A 14,934-nucleotide genomic window follows, 5' to 3' on the forward strand; every position below is an offset into this window, starting at 1 on the left:
GATAGATAGATAGATAGATAGATAGATAGATAGATAGATAGATAGATAGATAGATAGATAGATAGATAGATAGATAGATATGGGTTTACTTTGACAAGCTCCAGGAGGCCCCTGGGACCATCGTACCTGATTCTCTTATATTTATTAAGGATTACACCCCATTTTACATGCACAGTCTATTCCCCAGCTACAAGACACTGGACCACCATTCTCTGTTTGCTTTCCATTCAGACTTAATGGCAGAGAACTACACTGTCCAAGGAAGTGACAGATCACTTCTTCTGTCTTAAGTTTGTTTATATGATGCAAAAATGACAGGCTGACTTACTCACTCATTCATCAACAACAACACTATTTTCCTTTCAGTTAAAAAGCTGACATTTGGCAGGATAGTACATCTACTGTACAGCTGTATCCGCTAAGAAAGGATGTTTCAGTGCATCAGTATTTCAGCAAATGAACGCTGCCAGCACAACAGTGCCACTGACCTGGCTGAGGCTGTAACAGTGCAGAGAGATTGGACTACCACTTTATGCAAATAGACATCACTGCCAGAAGCAAATTGGGTGAAAGTTTGATGAGGCTCTTGCAGGAAGTGCTTAGCAAGTTGCATCATTCATTTTACGCAGTACTCCCGTTCTGTTCCCCCTTTTTTTTTTAATTCTTCACGATGCTGTATAAAATAGATACAAATTCAAGCTGAATTGGATTGATGAGCATGCTTATATACATATGGTTTGAACATGGGGTGGATGAATAACAGATACTTAGTGGTGAAATACATGCAGTATTTCACCGAAGTAGGGTGTCCTCTTGGAGGTCAGACCACATGTGCCACTACACTGTGGTCTGCAAAGCACAAATGGAGAGCTGCTGGTAAGCTTGCCGGTCCTTCTTCAAATCCTTTGTTAAACACTTCTTCAGCTCAGTAAAAGGGTCCACCGCGGACAGAACATAGAGTTGGACATTGTATATGGTTTACCATATTTCTTCACATCCGTTCTTTTTTGTATAATGCTTAAAACATGCAATTCATTTAATGGGCAAATTAATTCTTTCATTTTGTTTTCTTTTAGATGGATAAACTGCTGCCAGTTGTTAATGAGAAGGTACTTTTTTTTCATTTCCATTTTAGCATAAATTAAATACAATACAAATTAAAGACCAGACAACAAATGTCTGAAAGCTTTGTGTAGGTGTACAAGAAAGTGTATACTTACTGCTGAATAAAAAGGCAGTGCCTACTCAATTTACACAGACACACGTGACAGTGACTGTGTCTACCAGCCCCATCATTCTTAGACCACTCTTCACGGAAGTATTATTCCTGCTCATAGTTTGTCTCTCAGGAAGCAGATAGATAGATGCTGTATAAAATCCATACAAATTCAAGCTGAATTGGATTGATGAGCACGCTTATATACATATGGTTTGAACACGGGGTGGATGAATAACAGACACTTGGTGGTGAAATACATGCAGTATTGCACAGAAGTAAGGTGTCCTCTTGGAGGTCAGACCACATGTGCCACTAAACTGTGGTCTGCAAAGCACAAATGGAGAGCTGCTGGTATGCTTGCCGGTCCTTCTTCAAATCCTTTGTTAAACACTTCTTCAGCTCAGTAAAAGGGACCACCGCGGACAGAACTTACAGTTGGACATTGTATATGGTTTACCATATTTCTTCACATCCATTCTTTTTTGTATACTGTAATGCTTACAACATTTAATTCATTTCATGGGCAATATTAATGTCCAGCCTGTAAACATCAAAGTTGTGTGTAATACTAACATAAATTAAGGCACAATTCAATGTATATTGCTTCTGATATAAACCTTCCAAAACTTTGTAACTATACAAAATTACAGATCAAAATGTTAGATTCAAATCTAATTGAAGTTACTATTTTTACAAGATGTGCTACAGGGTGAAATTATATTTATACACAAAATTGCCATTATTTCTACTAATTACTTGTTTCAATTCAAAATAACAGTTTCCAATAAAATTGTGTTTCCAATGACCATCATCAAAGCTAAAGTCAATCAGTAGGAAAAGCAGAAATTGATCTATGGCACTGATGGGCAGTTGTATGTAGCATATTCAAGAGTAAGAAGCTCCAGTGAAATACTAATATTAGCCCTGGTATTAAAAAATAAATAAATATTGTAAACAGAAAAGTACTCTGTTAGTTACATAGCACTACTCATTCTCATCCAGTCACATTCTGTGTAGATTTTGCACAACCGTCTACTGTTTGTGCGGATTTTGCTCAAGGTATTCTCCAGGTAAATTTACTCAAAGCCACATTTGCCAGGCCAAATTGTAGTCGCCTATCAACCTAACTACGACATGTTCAAGGTATAAAGGCTCCACCAAGGCAATGCCAGGTTTTGAACTTAATACTGTGTAGATGTTCAGCACCAACACTGTTTAGGACACATATAGTTTTCAAGTAACCATTCAAAACATAAAAAAATAAATCTATTTGCCAACCTTCTTAAGTGAGCCAAAGCAGTCACTAGCATCCAAACTGCTGTTCTCCTGTAACATTGGACTAGTATATTGAAGTGTAGCACAGTGTGGCTTAATTGATGACATGTTGGTCTTCAGGCTACAACGTATAAAATGTATGCCTGAATGCTCACCTGCTCTATTTTGAAAACTGCCTGCTTTCTTGTTATAAAGATATTAAAATTTTCTGTGTACTGCTTGTAAATGTTTCTTTATAAAATAATGGATAACATAATTTATTGTGTGTATATATTTTTGATTTGTTTAGAATGGCAAAATTAATGAAAACCACATTATCGCCTACAAAGAGTCGAAGCAACAAACTCATCTTCAAAGCTCTAATATTCAACGGAATTATCAAGTAAATCAGGTACATTTCTAGATTTTTATTACCAATGATTATAAATTGTCAGTGTATACTTGGAGGATCCTTGTTAAATTTGTTCTTGAATTTGTTATCATCAAGTTTCCATTATTCCTGGAACAACATCTTTGACTGTCATTTGCCTTTAACCAATCAGCCTCAAAGTTAGCCTACAACACCACAAGGGAGGCAAATGGCCATCAGAGACTCAAGATTTCACATGTTTTAAGAGCCGATTTAAAAAGAATAAGACTTATTTAGGAATTACTAAGTTGATTTTTTTCTTCTTAGTTCAGAGGATTTGTACTTTTTTTGGGAATGAGAAAGAAAGGCTCTTTTTTCTATAGTGTGTGATTTTTACTTTTTCTTCAGGCACTTTTTGGTTTATGGTTAAGCTGAATTTAAACTTGATTGGTTGAATTATGAGTGAATTTCAACAACAGAGACCCAATGATATTCTCAGTCTTGTTCATTTTGTGTACTCTACTGGATATGTACTTTTATATTGTTAGTGGATTAAAATAGTTTGTGTTGGTACATATTGTTATTGGTGCTATATAAAAATATATCTATAACTTTTGGGCACTCCTGTGGCTGAGGTTCACACTGAAGACTCTCCTCTGCATTTTTAAACAGACTTCTCTGAACTTCCCTCAACTAATGTAACTTGGTTTTACTGAGGAACAAAGACCTACTCCTCAGTGCGCCCAATTCCCTTTGAATTGGGATATTATAAATTACTCAACAAAGCATTTGAGTTAGTGCTCAGGATGAAATAAAGATCAATTCATTTTGACTCACAACCTGATCTGCCCAACAGAGATGACATTCTGCAGTGGACATTGAAATAAGTGTCACCTACAGGGCTGGCTTCAGCTTTGTTCTGTGCTCACACTGAACAGATCAGCCATGTACTATGGAAAGGTGCAGTCTGTCACAATCTGTGATAAAATTTAAAATATGTTATAGAGCTACAGTTAAGGTTTACAAGGGAATTAGGAGACAATATACAAACTGAAAATTCATCTATAAATGTGCACACATATTCATTAACTTTGGCCTTAGCTAGTGCTTAGGACAAAATATAACGCATTGAAAGAAGGGAAGATTTTTTCCCTTTTTGTTTTGGCCAGGCTGTTTTTCACGGTAAAATGACTAGTAAATGGAAAACAAAATATGTGTTTTTTATTTACTTATTTATTTATTTCAAATTAAACACCTAAAACAGATGCATAGTGACTAGTTGTAGCAGTAGTATTATCACATGTGCAGAGTACAGGGAAATTCTTAACTTGCATTTCCAACCAACATGCACCATGTCACCACTGTCTTGCACCACAATAAAGGATATGAATAAAAATACTGTTCATAACTTAATTTTAATTAATAGTACAAAAGATACCCAGTTCTTCATAGAACACACATTAATTCACCAAATTCATTCGCTAACATATGCACACTGAAGCCTGTCAAGAGTCTGGATTTTGAGCAAGACCGTGTCTACTTGCTACTTATTTAGGTGGAGAAAAACTTTGATCATAATTACTAAAGAATACAATTTTTTAACAGCTGTGCATATTTCAAGTGAATAATGGGTAATGTGCATTTTAAGTATATTTGTTTAGTGACTTGAATTTATTTTAGTTTTAGAGAGATGATATTTTAAGAAGGTGCTGATGGATGATACAGTTCTTGCTTTGTTTTGTTTTTCTTGTCTTTCAGAACATCTATGACAATCATTTTAGTGGATACCTTTTAAATGCCACACAGGCAAGTAACTCACAATTATTTTCTTTCAGGAGAGCAGAGTAGAAACTAAAACTTACATTTATTACTATAGATATAGTTAACTTAGATTATCCTTAAAGTAAACTAGAATTAGCCATTTATTACTTTTTGAGTGGTTAATATTTTTTGACCATTCTTCCTGTCTAAAGTACGAGTTCATTAGAAATAATCTCGAAGTACAGAAGATAGAATGCTCCTTTATGAACATTAGCATTAGTTAGCAAATGAACCAGAGCTCCTCTTAAATCCTTGCCAGTTTATCTTGAAAATCAAGAGGAACCAAATTTAATCTGTTTAAATCTGGAAAAGAGCAATGTAAGTTTCTGTATCTCACTAAGGCCATGGAAGGATGAATTATTATTATTTCGATATACTTCTTGTTGTGCAGTATCAATCCAGATCTTGACCAAAAAGTATGCAACTTGAAATTATATATGTATTGTGATCTTTTTTCTGTTTTCAAACAGACTATAAAAGAAAAAAACAGGACTTTTGCATATCAGCACAATCATGATGTGAACACCCTGTGGGCTACCAACCGTATTTTTTTAGAAAAGGTGAGCATATTATGAGGATGCTTATTGTTATTATTTATTACTACTATTAATACTAATATAGTTAATAAATCAAATAGGTGCTCTGGATCACTACCCTGATGACACCAAAATGTATCCCCCATTTCAGTTATATTGTAAAGTAATACAGGCTTTCATTCAGTCTTTTTCTGTATTGTGCTCTACTCATTTTTTCCATCAGGCCTGATAAAATGGCTGTTTTCTTCTGCTGAAAAGCATCATATATGTTTTAATGCATGCATTTACAATGTAAATGTTATCTTTGAAAAGCAGAACATTACAACAGCATGCTACTCAACCAAACAAATAGTAATAACATAACCCATACAATAATTAACTTCAAAATTAGTCCAGAAAAAACAAAGAACAGAAATATAAAGGAAAAAAGATACAAAAAAGAAAGAGAAACAAAGAAAGACACTAGCAGAAAAGTAAGTTTTAAAATATAATACAAGTAATAGCATAAGAGTGTCAATAACTGTCAACTATTTGAAAACTTTCTTAATGAATTCTTACCATGTTAAAAAAAAATGGACATAGTAATGAAACAATTGAAATAATACAGAACTTCCTTTACCAACTCAGTTATACTTCTTCAGTTGGAGTGATTGTGACATCAAGACTGCCTGAGAAATATGTAAAGATTTTGTCCAAATTATATTAATGTTCTGCATTCTCAAAGCACATGGTCTAGTGATACTGAGGCTTAACGACAGCAGTCACAAGTGGGATCTTACCATAGGTACATTTTAGACAATTTTAAGCAAGATATATGTTGTGAAACGTTAGGGGTTGCTGTCGCCCCGTTAAACTCAACAGACAGACATTCAGACACAGGGAAAAAAGCACAAAGAAGATCCTTTAATTATTTTTTCTTCTTCACTACAGCCACCATACATAAATAAATCACTACAATACTCTTTCCTCCACAACTCCCAGCAATTCTGTCCTACTCCTCCCAACTCCAGCTCGCTTGCTGTGTCTACAGCAGTCCTTTATATAGTCCTTGACCCGGAAGTGCTTCTGCCCATCATCCACGTGAATTGCTAGCACTTCCAGGTCAGGTGGAGAACTGGCTTTTCTTCAGCCCGGAAGTACGTCAGAGCTCCCGTCCTCGTGAGTACTTCCAGCCTGTGAATGAGGCATGACTCATTTGGTCCTATTGCAGCTCCTCCTGGCAGCACCCACAGTACCCAACATGCACTCCAAGTCCCAGGATGTCCTGCGGGAATCTGGGGCACCTTTATATACCAGGGATGCTGCCATCTAGCGTTTTGGGGGAGGCAGTGTCCAAAAGCTGGTGCCTTTCCCCATCCTTCCACCTTCAGGGCGTCCCGGCCGAGTTGAGCTGCCAGCCATCTAACACAATATGATCAATGAAAGATTTTTTGTTTGTTGAATTATGGAATGCTGGGAGCATATAGAACTAGAGTTTCTACTATGTATGACTGAGGTCCACTCCTTTTCTGAGATGCTAACTGAAGTGTCATTCATTCTTCAATATTACCTTAGGATTATTGAAGGTTAGATTCTTTGAAATATTTTTATATTGTTGAAATGCTGCCTTGAGTCTTCATCAAGACCAACCAGATGATAGATATGGGTTTGAGGTGTGGAAAATTGGGTAGGTTTCTTTTAACACAACCTTTGTGCAACTAAAAAGTTAAATATGTAGTGTAATAGTTCATGAGATGCAAATACATTGTCTATATAAAGGTCTCTAAGCGTCTTAAGGCGTTTTCACACCTAATTCATTTGGTGCATGTTTTTCAAACTCTATTGCAATTATTGCCCATTGACCAGTTCATTTATGCAGATGTGAACATGCCAATCATACCAAAATGAATGGCTCTACAACTGAAATATTGTGTCTTTAACCTGCTTTCCTTTTCTGCATCGAAATAGCCTTTAACCTTTTTTCTAACACAGTAGAGTTTACTAATTCCTCATAGTAATAAAACAGGCGGTAGGTCCTGTAAATGCTGGGAAGGCAGAATCAAAAAGAAAAAGCAACATCTGGATACAAGAAAAATTTTAAGAATATCCAAAAGAGCAATGCAGTATAAGGGACTTTTTATAGGTGGAAAAGTCATAAATGGCAGAATGCTGAAAGACAGTTTACAAGTCTCCATCTTGTAAATTAACCCATGGTTTTCATGGAAATGTCTAAGAAAAAAATGTAATCTCATGTTTTCATGAAAAATGGAGATCATCAAGTTTATGATACATTGTATATTAAAAACGTGCATGAAAAGAATCTCAAGTTACTCATTTTGCATAATCCATGTGTCATTTATCCATTTGTATGCACAAATAATGAAAAATGCATGCATTTTTGCTAAAGTTTTGCTAAGTAAATATTGAAAATCAGAACAGTCCACATTTAGGAAACCCTTTCAGACTGGGCTCTTAACCAGTGTATTTACTTAGTAGTATTTTAGGATAAAATTGCAGGTGTTTTGCAAATTGTAAGCATACCACTGAATAACTGACCTATGGATTAGGAGATCTTTAACACATAAAGAGGTTCTCTTGTAGAGTTGAGTGACTGACTTCACTAAACGTTTTTGTAAGTCAGCTCATACCCTTTGGTTTCAGTTTTACCAGCCAAATCTTATACATCTTGCAGTTTCGTCATGGATTACTTTCCTCTGATGTACTGATTGGTTTATGTTATTGTTGCCATTCTTTCAGTGAACACAGAATTGCTTCTCCCTCTCATCTTATTTTGATTGAAGCCTCCAATATTAATCCAATATTTCTTAGGATCAGCAGGCTTCATAGCTCACTCTTCATGTTTTACAGAGAGGGCTGAGGCTGCAAGGTCTTGTGTTCACATACCACGGGAAGAATGTTAGCTAAACACCAGTTTATCAACTCTTATGTTTTTTCTCTGTAGAAAGTATATAATGATAACAGCAATTGTTACGAGGAGTACCAGCCCCATCAATACTCAGAGGAGGACGAATCAGCTGTTGGTGATTTGGATGCCATTTCCATAAAAGATCCTGATTTGACACCCGATGACTTGGATGAACTTGGACCGAAATTCATGGCTCTAGCAAGCATTTTGACTTCTGAACCAAAGAAGGCTTAAAAGCTTCCCAGTGAAATCCACATTCAGATGTATCTACACTTGCTATTGCAGATGTGGAGCAAAACGTTTTTCTGTGCTCACATGCCCTTCTTGCTTTTATAGAATTACTTTCTTACAAGAAAGACTCGCTTATAATGTATTATGGGCTGCAAGTTGTTAATGTACTTGGGGACTCTTTTGTGAAGTACGTTTCTCATTTTGCAGGAATTGCAATTTACTGCTAAGCTGCTGTGCTCAGTACTTTAGCATTAAGGGAAATATAGTAAGACCTACGTTAGTTGCTCTCTTTATAACAATACATCTCAGATCACTCTTGTCCTGGGCCTAAAGTTATTAACTGACATTACATTAATGATGTCTATTTAGGCTCTCATTTTATTCTAGATTGCAAATGAAGCATTATAGTTTAATGATTTTATTGTTGACTTCTTCTGTTAAAAGAAGACTTCTCTTTGTCTTTTTAAAACTTCTGATATATAAATTGTATAGTAATGGTCAGGTGACATATTTAACTATGCAGTGGTGTCCATTAACGTCATGCTAAATGCACTGTAGGAGTGCTAATATTTTAATACTGTCTTGTTGAATTTTTAATTAAGGGAAATTACAACTTATATTTATTCAACCTGCTCCTAAGCAGTGAATTTCAGATCTGACTTCCACACAATGAGGATTAGTAATTTTATCTGCAGGCTAGAAGGTGAATTTGCCAACACATAATATGTATGAGAGAGAATGGGGAGCCTAAATAAAAGTAATACTTATGGAGTTCATAGAGCTCTGCTTAACCTCCATGGAAATGGCACAGTCCATTAGAAACAGATGTTTGACAAATGACAGGAGACCATTCAAGTCCGTCAGCCTTGTTAGGATAACTAAGTTGTCCCACTATCTCACGTAGTTGCTTTTTAGAGGTTTCTGCAACGTATCAGTTTGTTCCAGATTCCCACAACCATTATGTGAAATATCGACAGCAGATATTATTAGGCCGCAAGAGCCAGCAAAACAGTACAACAAGTCAAGCTCATGAAGCATGATTGTCATGAAAATAAATTTAATGGAATATTAAAAAAAAATGTGAAATGAACAAAAAACACAGTCTTTCAATGTGAAATTAAGTTTTTTAATGTGACTTACATAGGTAACATATTTATTGATCATAAAGCTGGTTTTCCTTCAAGAGATCAGTCTTTGTCTGTCTTTTAGCAAAAGCTTACAGTTAAGACTAGCACTTTACAGTTCATTTATACTGCTATTGCATTTAGTGAAGACACAGATCATTTTCTTTAGTTTTTCATTAGGTCAGAGATTTTCTTCTAGATAAATTACTTGGAGTTTCTGAACATGGACAGGTAGCCAGCATGTTGGTGAAATTCTTATATTTACTGTCAGCCTGTAATTATAATTATTATACACAATTTGAAATTCTACTTGGAGTGACTTCATCATAATAATTATGTTTAAAAATTATTGTTAAAATTAAAAATGTAATTCAAATTTTAAAATCATATTTAAACAGTAATTATGTTTATGTTTTAAACAGTAAACTGTTTTAGAGCAACACGGATGATTACATTTAGGTTAGGTAAATTAATTGGAAAATTACATGGAAATACATTAAGTGGCTGGTTTCATTATTTTACTTTTTATTTCTGGATTTTTTTATCCTTTTGCATGTTTAATTCTTTTTAAAACTGAGGTATTTTTAAGAACGATTACATGTTTTATTGCACAACATAAGGGCCAGTGGGTCAGTAATGACAATTATTATATAAAACAGATGAGGTATTAAGATTTTCACTGGTAGTGTTTAAAATGGTGGGATTTTTTTATTTTATTGTGCTAAAGGAAAATAGCTTTTGTCACTTGTAGTTGCTTGGCTTTATAAAGCACACATTTGCTTTTAATTAAGCTGTACATTAATGTTCAAGTAGACTATAACACATAAAAGAATGGTGGCCATTAAACGTAATCACCCTGTTTAGCTAACTGGAGCTCAGCATGCAGTATACACATTCAGCTATGACCACACATTATATCTCCTCTAATGCATTGATATGCCTACTGTATATCGGGACTGTCCCCAGGTTTTACTACCTGATTTAGGTGACATATGTTTTATTTTGTAATTCTCTAGCTCATATAGATAGTTTAAGTTGCTAATCCAATAAAAAAGCAATGTGCCAGGCTATTGTTTAAGATTAAGCCTACTATTTATTTTTTGATACGTTTTTAAAACATATCGTCCAGATAGTACTAATAAACAACTTTGATACCAAATGTTAAATGCTGACATCTGACATATACATGTATGGAACCTGACAATTAGAATTAATGGATACTTTCTGTTAGTGATTTTGTAAAATATATCTGTCCATTGCACACACTTAATCAAGTGCAGGGTCATGGAAAACAGGGGCTTATCGCTGCCACATTAGGGGCAAGGCAGGAATAAGTCCTGGATAAGGCATCGATCCATGCCAGAGCACAGTTAACACTTAAACCCAAACTATGGGGCCATTTTAAAGACACCAATTAACTTGGAGACGTGTGAGGAAAGCCAAACTACCTGGTGAGAAACCCAGCCAGACAGTGGAGTATATAAACTGCACACAGACAGAGCTCAGCTGCTTTGTAAATGATGCAGAGGTTCAGAATGATCATAGCCTTGTTTAAAATTGTTACTTTAGTATAATAAACAAACATTTTTCAATTTATGTTCATAAAAGATGTTGACTGTACAGCTGTAGTAAATGTATCTTAAGTGTTTTTTCTGTTCTGGAACAGGCCAGCCTCATAATATCTGTGACTACCTTTGTTTGTTACAGGTATGCTGAAGCAATGAATTCTAATTTTTGTACAGTAGTACATTGACTGATGCTTTCCTTTGAGGTGGTGCCCCTGAAATGCATCATTTTTATTTATCTACTACTCATATTATCCATTCAAATTTTCGTATCTTGTGCTTTATTATTACATGCATCCTCCCCCCATAATTATAATGACAAGTTGTCCACAGAAAACTGGCAATTCAGCACTGTAATAACTATCAGCTACTACTATCCACAATGGCACAGCACTTTGCTAGTTACACCCCAGTGCCCACTTCGGTTATTAATTCTGAGTTAATTGTTCCATGAAACAATACTGGGGTATAACTCAGGAAGATCAGCCATCCAAACATGAACAGATGCCCCTACACAGAGAAATATTAATACTGGAAACAACTAACATTGCCATGAACAGAATATTTTTGTACGTGAGCAGGACAAGAATAAGTGTTTATGGAGTTTTTGCGAAGGAAGTAAGGTAACAGTCAAGACAGTGGTCTGTAAAGCCGATCTTTGAATGAGACCGTTATTTTTTTTTATAGTGCAAAACAAACTTTCCTGTAAAGCCATCCACAATTTTTTGTCGTAAGCAGTAAAAGTTGTTTGGTCCTTCAGCAAAGTTACATGTAGGAAGAAGTTGTAAGCATATAGTAAAGGCCTCACTTATAGAAAATTCTTACTTCTCGAGATGATGTAATGGGTGTTAGTAAGGAGAAATTCAGACTTTGGAGTTTATTAATAGTCTTTAGATGTCACTATAGACTATATACAGTATATAAAAAGGGCTTTGGGGAAATGCAGAGCAGCACTTTATATATGGCCATCAAGAACAATGTTGAACCCATACTGTACTCTTTAAATGCCTCTTGCTGTGAGAACCAAAAACACTTTCACTGAGGAGAGTCCCTTTCTGGTTTTTACTGCATTCCTTTCCAAGCTCTTTCATTTTCTTTTCAAGAAAGCAATTTCTGATATTTGAAACATTTCAGAACTGTCCGTTTTTTGTACTAATATTACATTTGGCACAGAAGAAATTGCATTGAGTTCATTAAGGCTTTCTTGGAAACTGAGGTAGAATGGATATTCTAAAGATTGGCAAATGCAAATCAAACATACGGAAGTCTATTCTAAAACTGAAATCGTTGTTGTTGGGTGACTGCAGGCAGCTACGGTGTATCCTGTTTCAGGTTTTTTTCAAGCCAGTATTCTTTTACTAAACCTGAACATGACAGTGTCTTAGAAGGAGTGCTCACCACTACATCTTCTCCATGTGCACCAACATGGAAGTTGACTGTCATTATCTCAAACCTCCTAGCTAGATGGGATGTAAATGACACTCAGATGGAGCAACTTGACTGCTTCTTTGAAAATGGTTGTCTTGAAGAGTGACTATGCTTAGTCAATTCTTGAAGTTATTAACTCGGTGGACCTTTGGCCCATGGCATTCGCACAGAAGAACACACCACAGCACCTACTTGGGATAAAAAGTCATCTTTTATATAAATTGTTCCAGACTTTCCGTTGATATCCATTATCCTTGTTCTTGTGGAGTGTATTTTGTCACTTTTAAACGTTAATTTCACTAGTTCTGGTGACTGAATCATTTGGAAATACTCATTTAAGTAAGTGGGTGTCTGCAGTTTTAGTATTTGCTCAAGTCCAAATGAATAATTAACATCCCTCAAAGCAAACAGAACTTGTATATTATACAAGCCTGTTTCAAATAATTAGGTTAAATCTAAGTCACTTCTGATTGGCTGGAGTATTAATAAACATTTTGTCTTGATCTTTATTTAAATTTGTAGTAAATCATAAAAAACATCACCTGCTTACACCAATAGCAACACATAAAGTGCTATCTATCAAATTGTTCAATTCAAGAAATGAGCAAACTTCCAAGCAGAAAAAAAGTTGCGTCCTATAAAAAGCTGATGGATGTAAAAAGTTTGGAGAATGATATCACAAAGCTTCAAGAAAAAAATGAGCACTTATAGAATTATATATATTCAAGACAAATACACCATTTGCACCATACTATATACAGTGCTTTTCTTGAAAAGGACAAAACCAACACCTAATGATTGTGATAGCGCAAGACATAAAGTGGGGATGTAGTGTATTATGTGACAGCTACAAATCAATATCTGTAAATATTTTATATATCTATACAAGTTTAAGCATGTAAAAAATAAAAATCATAATTTGTTAGATTTAGATTTCTGTCTGTATTAAATAAAAGCAATATACAAAACAAAGTGCAGTACTTCTTGAAGCCAAAACTATCTGCAAGTACTACCCGTGTTATTTTGCTTATATTTGGTGATGCTTTCGTTTTTTTATGGAAACTTTACTTTCAGTTTTCTTAATATTAATGATAATATAAAATGCTGAGATTTCAGAAATGTGTTGGGATAATTGACATTAAGCATTAAATACAGATCATTCTTTTGTAAATGTCACTTTTCTTGAGTAAATAAACCTGAAAAAGATGCTGTAAACATTTAGCTTATTCATGTGTTTATTTTTATCTTTATATATAATACGCTACTGTGGCTGTCTGTTTGTCTGTCCAGGATTTTAAATCACCTGTAACTCGCAAACCATTTGAACAACTGACCTGAAATGTGGTTTGGGGTGATGATTGACCTCCAAGGTTATTCTTCTTTTTATTTTTATTTTATTTTATTGTAGAAACAACTCTCAGCAGCGGCCAGCAGGGTAGCTGTGTGGTGCCGTTCTCATCCCGACCACCTTTGCCGTCACTTCCCCTACGTCTTCATATCTTAAATCATTCTTGAGGCAGATTGAAGACTTAAATGCCAGCTTAAGTGAAAAATTAAAGAAAACATGCTAAGTAATTGCAACACAAACACTGACTTAATCAGTTTTAACGTGAACAGATGACGACGAAAGAAGAGAAGAAGCGTGCTGCTAGGATGGAGAAAAGAAGAGCTGCTCAGAAAGCAGCAAGTGCATCAACCTGAGCAAATGAATGTTAAACATACAGAGAAAGAGGATGAAAACTAGGAATGCTCAAGTCAAGTGTATTTGTGCAGTGCGCCGTTACTAGTATTTAATATTTGTGTATGGACAGCATCTTCGTGCAGTGTGCAACACCGCACCCCTGCATGTTTAATAAATACTTTAATACATTTCATCATGAAAATGATATCAAGTATTTATCTTAGCATTGTAAATGTTCAGAGAGCAGGAATATCATGAAGTGAATGTAGAGTATTATGTGCGGCGATCGCTGCCTGCGCCTCCTCAGTGCAAGAGGAAGTCAGTTTAAGAAGTGCATAGTGATTAACAACTGGGTCGAGGAACAGTTAATATAAAGCATTTAATGTACTACATTAGTTATGACGGAGCTTGAGAATATCTATTAAATGAAATATTGATGTTAAGATGAAGTTTCCAACGACATGGCAAACTTAAACTAGAGAGATAAAAAACAAGGGTTTAAAGTGGAAATGTTGAGAATAAACCTAGACATTGTGGCGGACAGCCGGGTCCAATGCCTGGCAGAGACGCCCCTGCTGCATCTGTGCTCAGTACCTCCCCCGGGACGCTTGGTGGCAGCCTCCCTGGCGGACACTGATCCCCCAGCCTGTCGCATGGCTCCATGGGAGATGGAGTCCTCCACAGCCTGGTTGGGGGCTCGGATGGCTCCTAGGGGGAGCTGCATGGAATCAGCAGCCTGGCTGGACAATTCTTCAGCCCCACACGGAGGTGCAATCAGGACCAGGTGGTCAAGCACCTGG

The 14,934-nt window shown here is 35.7% G+C and overlaps 1 protein-coding gene across 2 annotated transcripts in view; it reads left to right on the top strand.

Annotated features, from left to right (window-relative positions):
* LOC120514202 (cadherin-like protein 26) overlaps nt 1-13,670 on the top strand; it is a 67,134-nt gene extending 53,464 nt beyond the window's left edge. Inside the window, exons 14-18 of one of the 2 annotated variants that reach the window (XM_039734434.1) lie at nt 1,077-1,109; nt 2,784-2,885; nt 4,602-4,649; nt 5,135-5,224; nt 8,142-13,670. In XM_039734434.1, the coding sequence (XP_039590368.1) occupies nt 1,077-1,109; nt 2,784-2,885; nt 4,602-4,649; nt 5,135-5,224; nt 8,142-8,339 (471 nt within the window). In that variant the 3' untranslated portion in view covers nt 8,340-13,670. The remainder of the gene's footprint in view (nt 1-1,076; nt 1,110-2,783; nt 2,886-4,601; nt 4,650-5,134; nt 5,225-8,141) is intronic. The other variant, XM_039734435.1, reaches the window with a different exon arrangement.
* Nucleotides 13,671-14,934: the final 1,264 nt, after the last annotated feature.

This window comes from Polypterus senegalus, chromosome 14, assembly GCF_016835505.1.
Source record: "Polypterus senegalus isolate Bchr_013 chromosome 14, ASM1683550v1, whole genome shotgun sequence".
Taxonomy (NCBI): Eukaryota; Metazoa; Chordata; class Cladistia; order Polypteriformes; family Polypteridae; genus Polypterus; species Polypterus senegalus.